The sequence below is a fragment of the Passer montanus genome, unplaced genomic scaffold, assembly GCF_014805655.1.
Source record: "Passer montanus isolate IOZ18808 unplaced genomic scaffold, ASM1480565v1 scaffold67, whole genome shotgun sequence".
Classification (NCBI taxonomy): domain Eukaryota; kingdom Metazoa; phylum Chordata; class Aves; order Passeriformes; family Passeridae; genus Passer; species Passer montanus.
The window spans coordinates 2,155,250-2,168,627 of NW_024371815.1; the positions used below are offsets into that span (position 1 = coordinate 2,155,250).

Sequence of the window (13,378 nt, forward strand, 5' to 3'; positions counted from 1 at the left end):
AGCCCAGAGCTGGCTTGTCAGTGCTGAATAGATGGATGAGCTGCCTTGGCATGCTGGCAGTGGTGTTTCTTCTGCAGCCCAGGAGTTTGTGAGCAATCTTTGCTGCAAAGGCACATTGCTGGTTTACATTCAGCTTGGTGTCCCCCAGAACCTCCCTGTCCTTTTCTGCAAAGCTGCTTTGCAGCCAGTTGACTTTCCAAATAAACTTGTGTCTGGGCTTACTTCCTACCTATGTGCAGGACTTGGCATTTCCCTTTGCTGAACTTCATGGGACTCCTCTTGGTTCATTTCTCCAGTGTCTCAAGGTCATTGTGGAGTGGTATCAGCCACCAGCCTCCCAGTTTTATATCACCTGTAAACGTGCTGTGGGTACAGTCCAACCCATCATCTAGGCCCTTAATGAAGACATTTAAATTTTGGATGCTTATCAAACCCTGGAGTGCACTAGCAGTGGATGACTCAAAACTATCCTTCATGCCACTAAATGACAACCTTCTGAGCTTGACAGTTCCAGCCAGTTTTCAGTCCACCTCACTGTCTGTCTAATCCTTACTTCATTGGTTCATCAGCAAGGATTTTATAGGATACAGTGTTGAAAACCTTACTAGCATCAAGATACACAATGTCTATTCCTCTCCCCTCTTCCACCAAGCCAGTCATCCCACTGGATAAGCTGTCAAGCCTGTTTGGGCATGATTTTGCTTTCATAAATCCATCCTGACTTCTCACAATCGCCTTTCTGCCCATAATGTGTTGTAAAGTAATCTCCAGGACTTTTTCTTACATTACTTTCTCAAGGATGGAGATGAAGCTGACCAGCCTGTAGTCCCTGGATCCTGTCTCTTGAAGATAGGAGTGACATTTGTTTCCTTCAGGTCCTCAGGAACTTCCCCTGATCACTGGAATGTTTCAAAGATAATTGAAAGTGGCCTCACAACAACACTAGACAGTTTCCCCACACAACTGTATATGCCAAACTTATTTAAATGCTCCCTGATATGATCCTCCTCCAGCTAGGGTAGTGTTTCCTTATTCTAGGCTTTTCCATTGATCTGGAGGACCTGAGATTCCTAAAGGCAAGTTTCAGTGAAGACTGAGATGAAGGTGGCAGTGAGTACCACATCTGTCTGCGTGTTCTTCGTCACTGGGTTCCTTGCCCTGTTTAGCAGTGGGCTCATGTTTCCATGAGTCTTTTTTTTTCCCTGCAGATGCAGGAAAACCCTTCTTGTTGTCCTTAATGTTGATTCCATTTGTTGATTCAGCTCCAAGTGGACTTCTCATGCTGCCTTTGCTTGATTTGCATGGTTTGTATATGCCTGTTGCACAGAGGGTGGTGTAACATGGGCTTGTGACTTGGCTGTTACACTGGCATTAAATTTTAATGCATCAGGTGTAGGAGAATTGTTGGGGGTTATAATGAATAGGTTCATTTCTCCCAACATTTAATGGGAGAAATACCATGGGAAAGAATTTGTGACTGAAGGCTGGGAATAGTAAACTGAAGTAGATCTGTGCACAGAGAACAGAAAAAGTACTAGGATAAGGTAGAAGGGAAGAAAGAGAGCAGAGGCAGCTGTGTTCAGTGATAAGAGAAAAGATGTTGAAATGTATGCCTCAGTGTTGTGAAAGCCTGTGTGTGGAGAAAGCAACTGAATAAAAGGGACATCAGACTAAGATGACTGTAGTAAACCTGTGGGAGAGTAGCTGGATAGACAACCCTGAAATCACCAGGTTATTGTATTTTTAATGGACAGTAATGTCAATAGCAGTCAGAAATTACATCAGCTTTTAACATGATGAGGATGGTCACGTTACCAGCAGGGACACAGACTAGGCAGAGATATTTAATTCTGTATTCATTTTGTTTTTTAATGATGATGATGTGCTTTGGGGGTCCCAGAGTCCTGAGCTGGAAGACCATGGCTGTGAGGATGATAAACTTCCATTCAACCCTGAACTTGTGGGATTTGCTGCTCCAGCCTGATGGGATTCATCTGCCTCATGGGGCCTGATGGCATTCATCCAAGAGCTGGCAGATATCATCACGAGATCTCTCTCAATGATTTTTGAAAAGTCTTGGGAACCTGGAGAGATTGGCAGACATTGTCCTGATTTTCAGGAAGGGTATCTCTGGAAACAAAAGGCCTGTCAGCGTCACTACAGTGACAGGTAAAATTAGGGAGCCATAAGGTTATTCTGGAACGTATTGAAAGACACCTGGAGGACAGCACAGCCAGCACAGGTTCACGAGGTGAAAGCCCTGCTTCACAAACTTAATTTCCTTTTATGACAAGGTTACCTACCTAGTTGGGTAGATGTGATATTTTTAGACTTCACTAAGGATTTTGATACCATCTCCCAGTAACCTGTCCAGATTCTGCAGCTGGAATGGAACAATTCTGGATGTACAGATAGACTGGGAATGAGATGCTGGGAAGCAGCACCACAGAAAGGGACCTGGGGGTCCTGGTCAGTGGCAAGTTGAACGTGAGCCAGCAGATCCAGATTCTGCAGCTGGGATGGAGCAATCCTGGATGTACAGATATGCTGGGAAGCAGCACCACAGAAAGGGACCTGGGGGTCCTGGTCAGTGGCAAGTTGAACGTGAGCCAGCAGTGCCCTGGCAGCCAGGAGGGCCAGCCCTGTGCTGAGGGACATGAGGCACAGCATTGTCAGCCAGGCCAGGGAGGTGATTGTCCCCTCTGCTCTGCACTGGGGCAGCCTCACCTTGAGTGCTGGGGGCAGTTTGGGGCACTGCAATGTAAGAAACAGGGATAACTATTAGAGAGTGTCCAAAGGAGAGCAATAAAGATGGTGAAGGGCCTTAAGAGGAAGCTGTGTGGGGAGTGGCTGAGGTCACTTGGTCTGGACAGCCTGGAGGAGACTGAGGGGAGTCCTCACTGCAGTTACAGCTTCCCTGTGAGGAGAAGAGGAGGGACAGACACTGATCTCTCCTCTGTGGTAACAGTGCATGAAGCTGTGAAATTCAAATTAAATATTAGGAAAGATTCTTCTTCCGAGAGGGTGGCTGGCATTGGCACAGGCTTCCCAGTAAAGTGGTCAGAGCAGCAAGCCTGGCAGAGTTCAAGGAGCTTTCAGACAGTGCTCTCAGGCACATGATGTGATTGTTGAGGTGGCTCCTGTGCAGGACCAGGCACTGGACTTAGCTCAGGGTATTCTGTGATACTGTGGGTTGCTAGTTGGATATAATGCTGTTATAAATAAGGTGATTGCTATGTAGGAGGAACTAAAATTGAGCATCCTCATAGTACAGGCATGTTAATATCATGGTATTTTTTAACTTTGCATCGAAAATAAGAAATCTTGAGAAACAGTGCCAGAAATTAGAGATTTAGAAAAAAAGACTGTTTTGACAGATTGAAGGTTTACATTCCCTTCAGCAATTTTGGTTTGATAGAATACTCTTCATTGTATTTTCCTGAGTAAACATTTACATGATTAGTTGCTGTCTCTTAGTACATCTATAGGGAAAAAACCAAACACAAAACCAAAACATACCAAAAAGAAAACAGGACTGACTTGTGAGTCTGTCACAGAAGAACTGAAGTCATGAAGTCTGTGTTGAAGTGTTATTGAAGTCTTGAGGCATATCAGGTCCCCCTTTTGTTACCTCTGTTAAGGTGTCTTTCAATGCTCTTAACAACACCCACAGAGGTGTTAAGAGCATTTGAAAGGAAGTCAGTGAGGAGTGACTGTGGATGGTGCTTCTCAAGGTCTTTGCATCAGTGAACTGACAATTAACATTTGCTGACTATCTGCATCCATATTCAAGCTGTTTATTTTAATTCCAAGGTCAATTTTCTGTGTCCCTTCCCATCCCTAGAGAGTTACAGCACTGATCTTGCACAGGAATGCAGGCTCTTTGAGACAGACCTGCCCAATACTGTATTAAACTTTTTCACACTTGTCTTGAACTACACGGCTCATACTGCTCTGTCCTTAATTTTGTTAGACTGTAAAGGTTGTATATATGTAAAACTTACGTATTTTACTTAAATATATGTGTAAAGGTATTTGTGTGTGTGTGTGCATACATATACATGCTTTCTCCTTCAAAATACTTTGATCCTGTAGGAAGCAGGTTTAGATTTTTTTTTTCTTTAAATTGCCACTAAGAGTGTGGCTGCAGTGTAGTTAAAGTCAGGGAAGAATATGGTACAGCATCGCTTTGAGTAGGCAGACCTTTTGCATGTAGGTAAAAATCTCTGTGAAACAGCCTTGCTTTAACATTATTTTTATTTAAATGAGCATTTGTTTTGAGCTCCAAAGGGATGCCTGCTGCTATTCCAGTGGCTGGCGTGGTTACTGTGCAGGCATGTGTGCAGTAAATCTCTGTTGGTGCCAGCTCTGGGAGGCTCCAGTAGCCAGTGCTGCACAGACCAGTTGCTGGGAAACCTTCCACAATTAGCATGGAGACAACTAGTCTGCTTTGTGCTTCTTCCTGTCACCTGTGCTGCAGGGAACAGCAGTAAAATCGGTGTGCTTAAATCATTTTTGAAGGGATGTGTTCTAAGAAAAATAAATGCTGTAGGTGGACCCAGCTGTGCAGGTTTTCTTGGAGCTGGTAGAGGACTTAGGAAGGAGAGCCCCTCTGCCAGTTTAGTTCCACTGCTGCCTTCTGTGATGGGAAAACTCCAAGGACTGAATAGTTTAATTAAAGGTACTGTAACATGATTATTGGGGGATGCCTGCCACAAGCAAGGCATCTCACTTAAAAAGGACCCCTGTGCTTTAATCCTAAACTCCAACTGATAAATCTTGTAGAAAGAATTCAAAAACTACACAGGGTTTTACTTTTTTTGGTGAGTATAAAGGGTATCAAGTGTGAAAAAACCTTAAAGAACAACGTGCAATCAGGTTCACAGAGGGGAAATAGTGTGTCTGAATAGCCCAGTTTTGGCCTCTCACTCTGTCAGCTGATGTTCCACAGGCTCTTGTGAGCAGAGTGGAATGTGGATTTGCCAAGGACACATGCTGGCTATTTATGGCCTGCTGCTGCTATACAAACACCTCTTTATCCCTACTCAGGAAAATGATTTTGGCAATAATTATAGCCAAGGGCTGTGTTTGTACTGATGGATTGATCAGTAGTTCTTTAGTATTTCATGGAGTGTGATTGTGCTCCGTGAACACAAAGTTTCTGTTTACACCATGTGCTTGTTAGGATAATGTCCAAGCCTTTGTGTGGCTGTTTTTAGTGGGCACTTCCAGTAAAGTATGTATAATTTTGTTTTCTGTTACTTTGAGAAAAGCATAGTCCATGCCCCCCAGAAAATGCTCTCTTCAGTCAGCATTTAATTTCTTTTTTCCTCATAAGAAATGAAATAAACACTTCTGCTTTCTTTTAGACAGTAACGATTTTAAAATTTACAGACATGGAATGTGTAATACAAGCATACATAAGATCTGATTTGCATCAATGTTGTGTGTGAGTTGCCAATCCAAAATCTGGCTACCTGTCTGCATTGCTCTTGTTGATACCTTATAAAGACTTTTTAATTAGAAAGAAAAGAGAAAAATGAGAGGGGGAAGAAAAAGCAAAGGAAAGAAGAATGGAGCTTATGATTATCATGGTAGCAGTGCTTTGCTTTCTTGATGACTTTATGATCATATGCTTTTGCTGTGAGCAGCAAACCAGTCAGGACTGCATGCATCTACCTCCAAGTACACTTTCATCAGAAACAGGGCCAGGGAGGAGCAGGAGCATCTGGTGCTTCTTCTCTTCCTCTTCCAAACAGAGAAAGGCCAGGAGCCTGCACCTGCATGTGAATTAGCTGTATTGGCTGCACCTGCAGCTCTAGAGTGGGTTGCAAGGGAGCTGCAGACAGAAGTCACCCTGCAGCACAGCGACAGCAAGTCCTGTGCAAGGAGTGTGCCAGTGCTGCTGGAAGATGCTGCTGGAACTGCCTCAGTCTGGCAGCTGCTTTATTACTCCAATAAATTCCAGTTGAGTTTCAGACCAGTAGCTCAGATGTCTAATAAAAAATGTTTTTCAGTAGGAAATGTTTGAAGGGATGAAATGCTGTTCTAAGTAGTGGTTCCTACTGGCCTTTCACTGCTTATTCTATAGAGGGCCCAGTCTCTGCTTTTAGGTCTTGATCTTGATGCAGAATTTGCATCCATTTCATGCAAATATTAATGAAAGTTAATTGCCTTGTTAAGTGCAAATAGCGCTTCATTCCAAATTATGAAGAGCTCAATGGCAAATACCTGACTTGATGTGACAGCTTTTTTGATGCAAGTAAATCCTTTCACACAAAAGAAGTGTTCTTATAAATAGTTCTTTCTTTTGACAGTTAATTTTCTGCATAGTTGGAGATTTAATACAAATGGGTTATTCAGGTTAGCTCTGAATCATGACAGAATAATGGCTTTTGTGAATAAAAACAGGTCTATAAAGTTGGCATTGTTACTTATCTTTAACCAGGACTTGTTTCTGGCTGGGTGTTAGCCTGCTACTTGGTCAACAGGAAAGGACTCAGTTGAATTATTTCCTATTGCACTGTTCCTTTTAAATTGAAAACCTGTTGCTGTTTCCTGTGTGTGTACAGCAAAAATCTTAATTCTGCCATGTAGGTATTCTGTGGCAGTATGGTTTTATATGGTCTGCAACAGTTCAAAAATATTGAAAGAGTATACAAAGTAAATGAAGCTTGCAGTGCAGGATTGGCCAGTAACCCAAAGAAAGAGCTTGTATCGTGCTCATCTTACACCTTCATGTATGTGTGATGAACAAGTGTTTGAGTTTTGTATCCCAGACCTATACTTCTTGTTTATTTTATAATTCTAACTTAGCTTTTTGGAGAACAGGAATTTAAAATGTTTCCACTTGCTATAAGATTGCAATGAGATATAAAAATAGGAAAACCAGTAAAATCCTAAGGACCTTAAACCTGCAATTCACTTGTCACCTGAATTTGTGCAAATGTTAATTTCGTCAGGATGTTAATCAAATGAATATCTTTTCCCTTTTTTCTAAAGTGTAGTGATTCACACAGAAGCCATACACTTAACAACACATCATTCAATAAACTTTTCTATAGTAAAAAGCAGAGAATGCATAAAACCTTTGATTATTAGACTTTTCCTGTGAAAATACATTACTTCACATATATATACTATACTTATATATATGCCTGTATATACATCTGTTCCATTTTATCTTTTTAATTTGAATCCAAATTTCCCATATAAAAAATTGGAGGGGATAGAGGGTAGTTTTAAACATGTGAAAATTACTATTCAATTCAGCATACTTGAAAAGGAGATTTTGTTAAAAGCTGTGGAAAGGTTTGATTTAAATTTGAGCCTTTGCTGACCTCTGCTGGGGAGAGAATTCTTTGCAGTTTTACAGAGATTTTTGTGCAGTGCATCTGTGGAAAAATTATTCTAAATTCTGAAGGAAAAAACCACTGTAATTCTTTTCCCTTATATACTGTAAAATGATTCCAGGAAATTATTCTTATCACGTGCTGTTAGGTCATTGCTGGCAGCAGTGCTCCTGCTCTGCTGTACAGAGAGATGGATAAAGGAGAGAGGAGGGAGCAACTTCTTGTGTCTGGCTGCAAGGCTGTCAGCATTTTGGTGAAGGAAGAAAAGTGCTCATGCCTGTTAATGAGAGTACAGTTTTAGCAGCTGGGACGAGGCTGTTCCCTTCTCTTTGGGAATCACATCCATACAGGTGCACAGAGCCACCATCTTATCACCACTATCTACACCTCACTGGACATCCTGCCTTGCCTGTTTCTCTCAACTTAAGGGAGTTCAAGATGATCCTTCCTCCAAAACTCATGCTCTTACTACTTTGCCTGTCACTCAAGTCTGGAACACGAGTTAATTTTACTCATCTCTTTTATCTAAACCACAAAATGCCCATTGCAGTTTGTCTTAAGGTTCAGATTTTTTGAGTTTTTGCTACTAAAACTGCATCAATTCTCAGCTCTGAAGTGATGATTAAATAGGCCTTTGATTATAGCTGTGGTCATCACATGCCCATTGTAAAACCATGTATATTGTTTCTTCTGGTATGATGCAAGAAAATCAAACTTAGCGACCATGCCTTAATGGTTGTACAATTTTATATTGTTTCATGGGTTGGTGCACTGCAACCAACAGAAGTACTGCTGAAATATAAAAAGGAATATCCAATTACAAATATTTGAGAAGCCTCAAACTTACTGTTAATTGGTGTGTATACTTCTGAGAGTATCCAAGACTTCTTGTCCAATAACTGAAAATTTTGTTCTGCCTTTCAGGATATTCACATTGTACAGCAAATCTTTGCCACTAGACTTGGCTTGTCGTGTCTGGGATGTGTTCTGCCGTGATGGAGAAGAGTTCTTATTCCGTACAGCACTGGGAATACTAAAACTTTTTGAAGATATTTTGACCAAAATGGACTTCATTCATATAGCTCAGTTTTTAACAAAGCTACCAGAGGACTTGCCTTCGGAAGAATTCTTCACATCTATTGCTGCCATTCAGATGCAAAGTAGAAACAAAAAATGGGCTCAGGTAAAGAGGATGTCAATCTTTGGTAACTGATGATTTTATTTTACTCATGAAAATGGGGTTTGGCAACATCTGGAAGAATGTTTTAGCAGAGCTAGTGCTTGATTTTATGGGTAGGTGGGACTGTGTAGCTTACTCCATGCTTTTAGGATACATTGAGATGAGTGGATTTCCTCAGCTTAATCTCCTCTGGAAAGGGAGAGCTCAGTCAACATTCAAAATTGAAATATTGACTGAACTTTATGAAGTAAAAAGTCACACAACTTTGAAAATTTATTAACTACAAAGGCTGCTAGCAACATTACAACTTAATACTTAAAAGCAGAAATCCACTCTTTGGGAGAAGTCAGGACATGCTGTCATACAGTCATTTTAATCTAAGATCTCTACTCTGCCTAATTTTGGTCTCTACAGAAGTGATTGCATCTCTGACTTCTTTATTGGGATTTAGCATGTGATTTCAGAAATTGTTTCATCTCTGTAATTTCAACTAAATTTCAGTTTAGAGAAAAAAAGATGTGTCATCTGAATATGGAAATCATTAAGTGACTGTAGCAGCCATTAATGTTGGAGAGTGGAAACACCCCCTTTTTTTTTCTTCTTTTTCAAAGCAGCAATACAGCCCACTTTGTGAGTCATTCCATAATAGAGCTCTGCCTATTTTTGCAGAGAAAATGAAAGGTGGTATAAAACGTAGTAGTTGGGTCAATTCAGCTGCAAACTGGGTGTTTCTGGTTCTTTCCTGGGGTAGCAGTGCCTGTAGATGCTGGGGATTGCCAGTTTTCTCTTCAAGATGAGCATTCCCAGGCTTCACAGCAGGAGTGGCTCACAGGTTGTTCAGTTGTCTCACCTTCCTTGAACATATCATGTGTGCATGAGGATTGCATTCCAAATGAATTGCCAGCCTGCTGCTGCTTCCCTTGTGGGGAAGGAGAGATAAGGGTCCTATTCTGCCAAGTCCCCCAATTAACAGGCTTCAGAAGTGTGTGTTGGGGGGAGATAGAGTTTAAACCTTTGTTAAATCTGTTTCTATCCACCACGTCACAAGGACTTATGGGAGAGGTCTCTTGTCAGTGGAGAGGTTCTCTAAATTTAATTACATTTGATAGTTAAAATGGCATTGCTCAGACATAATTGGAAACTCTTCAGAACAAATTGAGTAATTTTTTTTTAATCTAATGCTTTTCTTCTCTCTCATTTCTTGAAATGTCTAGATACTGGCTGCTCTGCAGAAAGATAACCGGGAAATGGAAAAAGGAAGTCCTTCACTGAAACGTTAACGTTGGGTTTGCCTCCAGTGGCTCCCAGGAAAAGAGCAAAAGTGGCAAAAGTATTGATTACTGTTTGACACGTATGAGCCCTACAAATCAAAGTGTTAGTTCAGTTACATTTAGTAGTAGAATAGCCTTAAGGGGGAGAGAAGAAAATCGAGGAGGAGAAGTGAAAAAAAACCAAGAAAGAAAATTAGGGGATAAACCCCTTATAAATTAAACCTAGGCTTAGCCTTAAACTTTTAGTGGTATGCGCATATGCTGTGGAGAGCATTACACATTCTGTACTTCTGATGAGGGCAGTGAAACAAAATAATATCAAGGGTTTGGGGGTTTTCTGAATTTTATTTCTTAGATGTTTTAAAAGACTGGACGTTCAACAATGTTGGTTGCTTTGACAGCTATTCCCCTTCCATTTTTAGGCAGGATATATTTCCAATACCTGTAAGAGTAACTGGATCTTGATTTTAGATAACTGGTGCTTGAATTCTAAATGATGTAAGGACCATTTCTTTAGAAATGCTTCTGATTTTATAGGATGTGGGTCCCATTTACCAAAGAAATCATGTAGACATAGAACTACATTCCTTTCTTTAATAAGAAAAAGTTAAGTAGAAAGTAAGCTTGGAAGAGAAGTCAAACTAGCAGTGCAAAACTAATTATTCTTCAAGATGCCTTGAAAATTTATTTTCAAATCCAATCTGGATGCATATGGAGGAAATTCCATTCATCAGACTAGATTCTAAACTCAACAAGAGGGTTCTGGTGTTAAGGTGGCATCATTTCCCAATTTGTACTCTTTCCTCTGTTGAAAGCCAAGGTCACGTACTACTAAATGCACATTTCCATGTGTCCCTCTCCTGGGGCACTGCTGTTTCACCATGTTCTTGCCTACCATCCACTTACTGTGTGCCATGTGTCCAGCCATGGAGATGAAACTGGACTTAGCAGATAAACTGAGAAATGGTTAAAAGCAATTTTGGTAGCTGCTTTAAACCAAGCATTTCTCACTGGCAGAACTAAGGAGGAGGGGTGGTAGTTTGCCAGTGCTTCTTTTCTGCTGAAAAGGTTTTGTGGAATCTCCTGAAGCTGCTGTTGCTGCCTCAGTGGGAAGGTCATGTGGAGCTGATCCACAGAGTGACAAGTGAAAGGAGTTTATTGGGAAATGTGCCAGACACCGTCAGGATAAGTACAAGCTGTCATTTCTGAGCATTTTATCTGACCTCTAAAACATGAGAGCAAGTTACAGTGGCAGCAAACGGCTGTTACATAAATCCCTCATACATCGTAGATCCTCTCTGCATTCAGGTGAATGTTGAAGGGCAAATCATGAGTGCCTCTGATTTACAAGAATGTTTATTGCATAGTGTGTAGTGTAAAACCTGTTTTATACTAATGATGATCATTGAAAAGGGAAAGGTAACTGAAGCAATATTTGTGTTAACTGTGAACAGGCGTTACTCAATCCTCCAGCTGCATGGTCAGCAGTTTCCCTGTGCTCTTCAGCTGCTTTATGCTGATGATTTTGGCATTGTCTGAATAAAAACAAGAAGAATAGTTGCACACTGCTCTACTCAACATACAGTGTAAAGGACTGTGGGACATAAAACACTGTCCTTTGGTACAGACATTATTTCTATGAGGGATAATTTGATTGTAATATTAAGAAGAGTGAGAACAAGATTCCCTGGTAAGTGAGGACTCATAATCACTTTGAAAGATGTGTAATGCAAATGCAGCCTGCAAGTCCAATACCTCATTGACCTCTTCTCCTGTCCACTTTGTGTAGCTGGTGTAATGGATGTGGTTTTTGTTGGTCATCTTAATTCCACCACAAGACATCACCTCAGTCATCACTTACTGAAAATAGACATTAAAGGTGTGATAGGAAACATGTTAATTCACTCAGAATTTGTACAGAATTTGTCCTCCAGTGACTGGTACTTGTATGCTCCATTGCTTTGAAGTGCAATAGAAAGCAGGAAGGTCAGTAAGTGTTTTTTAATATTACCTTTTCTATTACTACAACAAATATGCCTTTCCACGAGGAATACGAGAGGCCTACCATCTGAAACATTTGCACTATGCTTTAAAACGGTTTATGGAACACAGAGATCACTTTTTCCTCAATGTACATGTTTAGGTGGTACTGTAACTGGCTTCGTGATTTAAGTCTTCATTGCAACTACATTTGTATTTTCTTTTAAAGCAAGTCTACAAGTGTGGCTCATTTGTCTGGTTAAAAAAGCATTTTTAGCTAGTAGGTATCTCGGCAGCCATCGACAGCCTGTTCTTTCTCTCTTCTCAAGATGTTGAATGTAACAGTGACAGTGGGCATAGTTGTGGGGAAAAGGCCTGCTGCAACACTCGTGCACTGTTTGTTACTTGCAAATGTAATTACTTTGTTTTGTGATTTGATCTGTTCTTAGAAGTTGTATATATTTTCTAAATGATTTCTTTGTGTATATAAGGTATGTTCTTTAATGAAGAAACAGCAATGCAATAAGGAGCTTTGCACAGTTTATTTTCAAACAAAATACATGTGAAAAAAATCACCTGCCTAAACATGCAATTATTTTAACTTCTCAATGACTTGATTTGAAGGTAATGCTTGAATTTTGATAAAAACAGAGCTGAGTAGTAATGGCATAGAATTTCTTGCCACTGAGCTTTTTCAAGTTTCTTGCAGTATACCAAATCTCTTAATTAGCTAATACAGAAATCTTTAAGAAATTCAGGGAATTGCATTAAAAAATTGACAATATAATTGTTCAGGTACTTCAGAGTATCTGTAACAAGATGCATGAGATTTTCTTTCATGGAGTAAATGTCCCCATCAAGCAAACTTTCTTTTCTTCATGGGTTTAAAGAAAAATGGAACTGCTGCAATACATGAAAAGTACCACTGAACGTGCAGCAGATCAGAGAAACCAGAAAACTCCAGCCAGCTTTGGGATTCTTTACAATCTGCACTTTATAATAAAGCAGTTTTGCAACTTCGATCTGAAATCAATCAGTAATATTATTTCATTTAGTAAACAATTCCATTTGGAAAAAAAAAAGGTACCTTGTAACAGCTTATTTTTGAATGTTTTAAAACATGAATGATATATAGAGAAGTGTTGGTACATCTCCTGTACATCATGTTTAAATTGGGTTATGTAGTTACCACGTTTGTTTTGTTTAGATATGTGTATCAAACTGGAACTTTTTTCAACTGTAAATATATGGTTTTGTTAAATAAAGTCATGTAAAGTTATCTTAATCAACTGTTGTCAGTGTAATTCAGATATTAAAACTTCCAGTACTAGTCTTTTTCTTCACAGGTGGCTTTAGCAATTTTTGTCTGTTCAAAAAGAGGACTTTGGGCTATTTGTTAATTGAAGGTAGAGGGCTTTTGCTGATGCTTTGAAGTTCTCATGTTAAAATACCTGTTAAATACCCTGAGACATTTAGAAAATCTGATACTTACTGTGCCTGTGGTTTTATCCCTTTTCATACATCTTTTTCTGGACTAGACCTGAGGTCTGATAAATGTATTATGAAAAACAGTTGTAAATACATTTTTATGTGTT

General features: G+C 40.0%; 1 protein-coding gene across 2 annotated transcripts in view; it reads left to right on the forward strand.

Annotated features, from left to right (window-relative positions):
• TBC1D14 (TBC1 domain family member 14) overlaps nucleotides 1-13,068 on the forward strand; it is a 65,018-nt gene extending 51,950 nt beyond the window's left edge. For both annotated transcript variants that reach the window (XM_039728908.1, XM_039728909.1), the window contains 2 exons: nucleotides 8,277-8,535; nucleotides 9,747-13,068. In XM_039728908.1, coding sequence (XP_039584842.1) covers nucleotides 8,277-8,535; nucleotides 9,747-9,812 — 325 coding nt within the window. In that variant the 3' untranslated portion in view covers nucleotides 9,813-13,068. The remainder of the gene's footprint in view (nucleotides 1-8,276; nucleotides 8,536-9,746) is intronic.
• The last annotated feature ends 310 nt before the right edge of the window (nucleotides 13,069-13,378 follow it).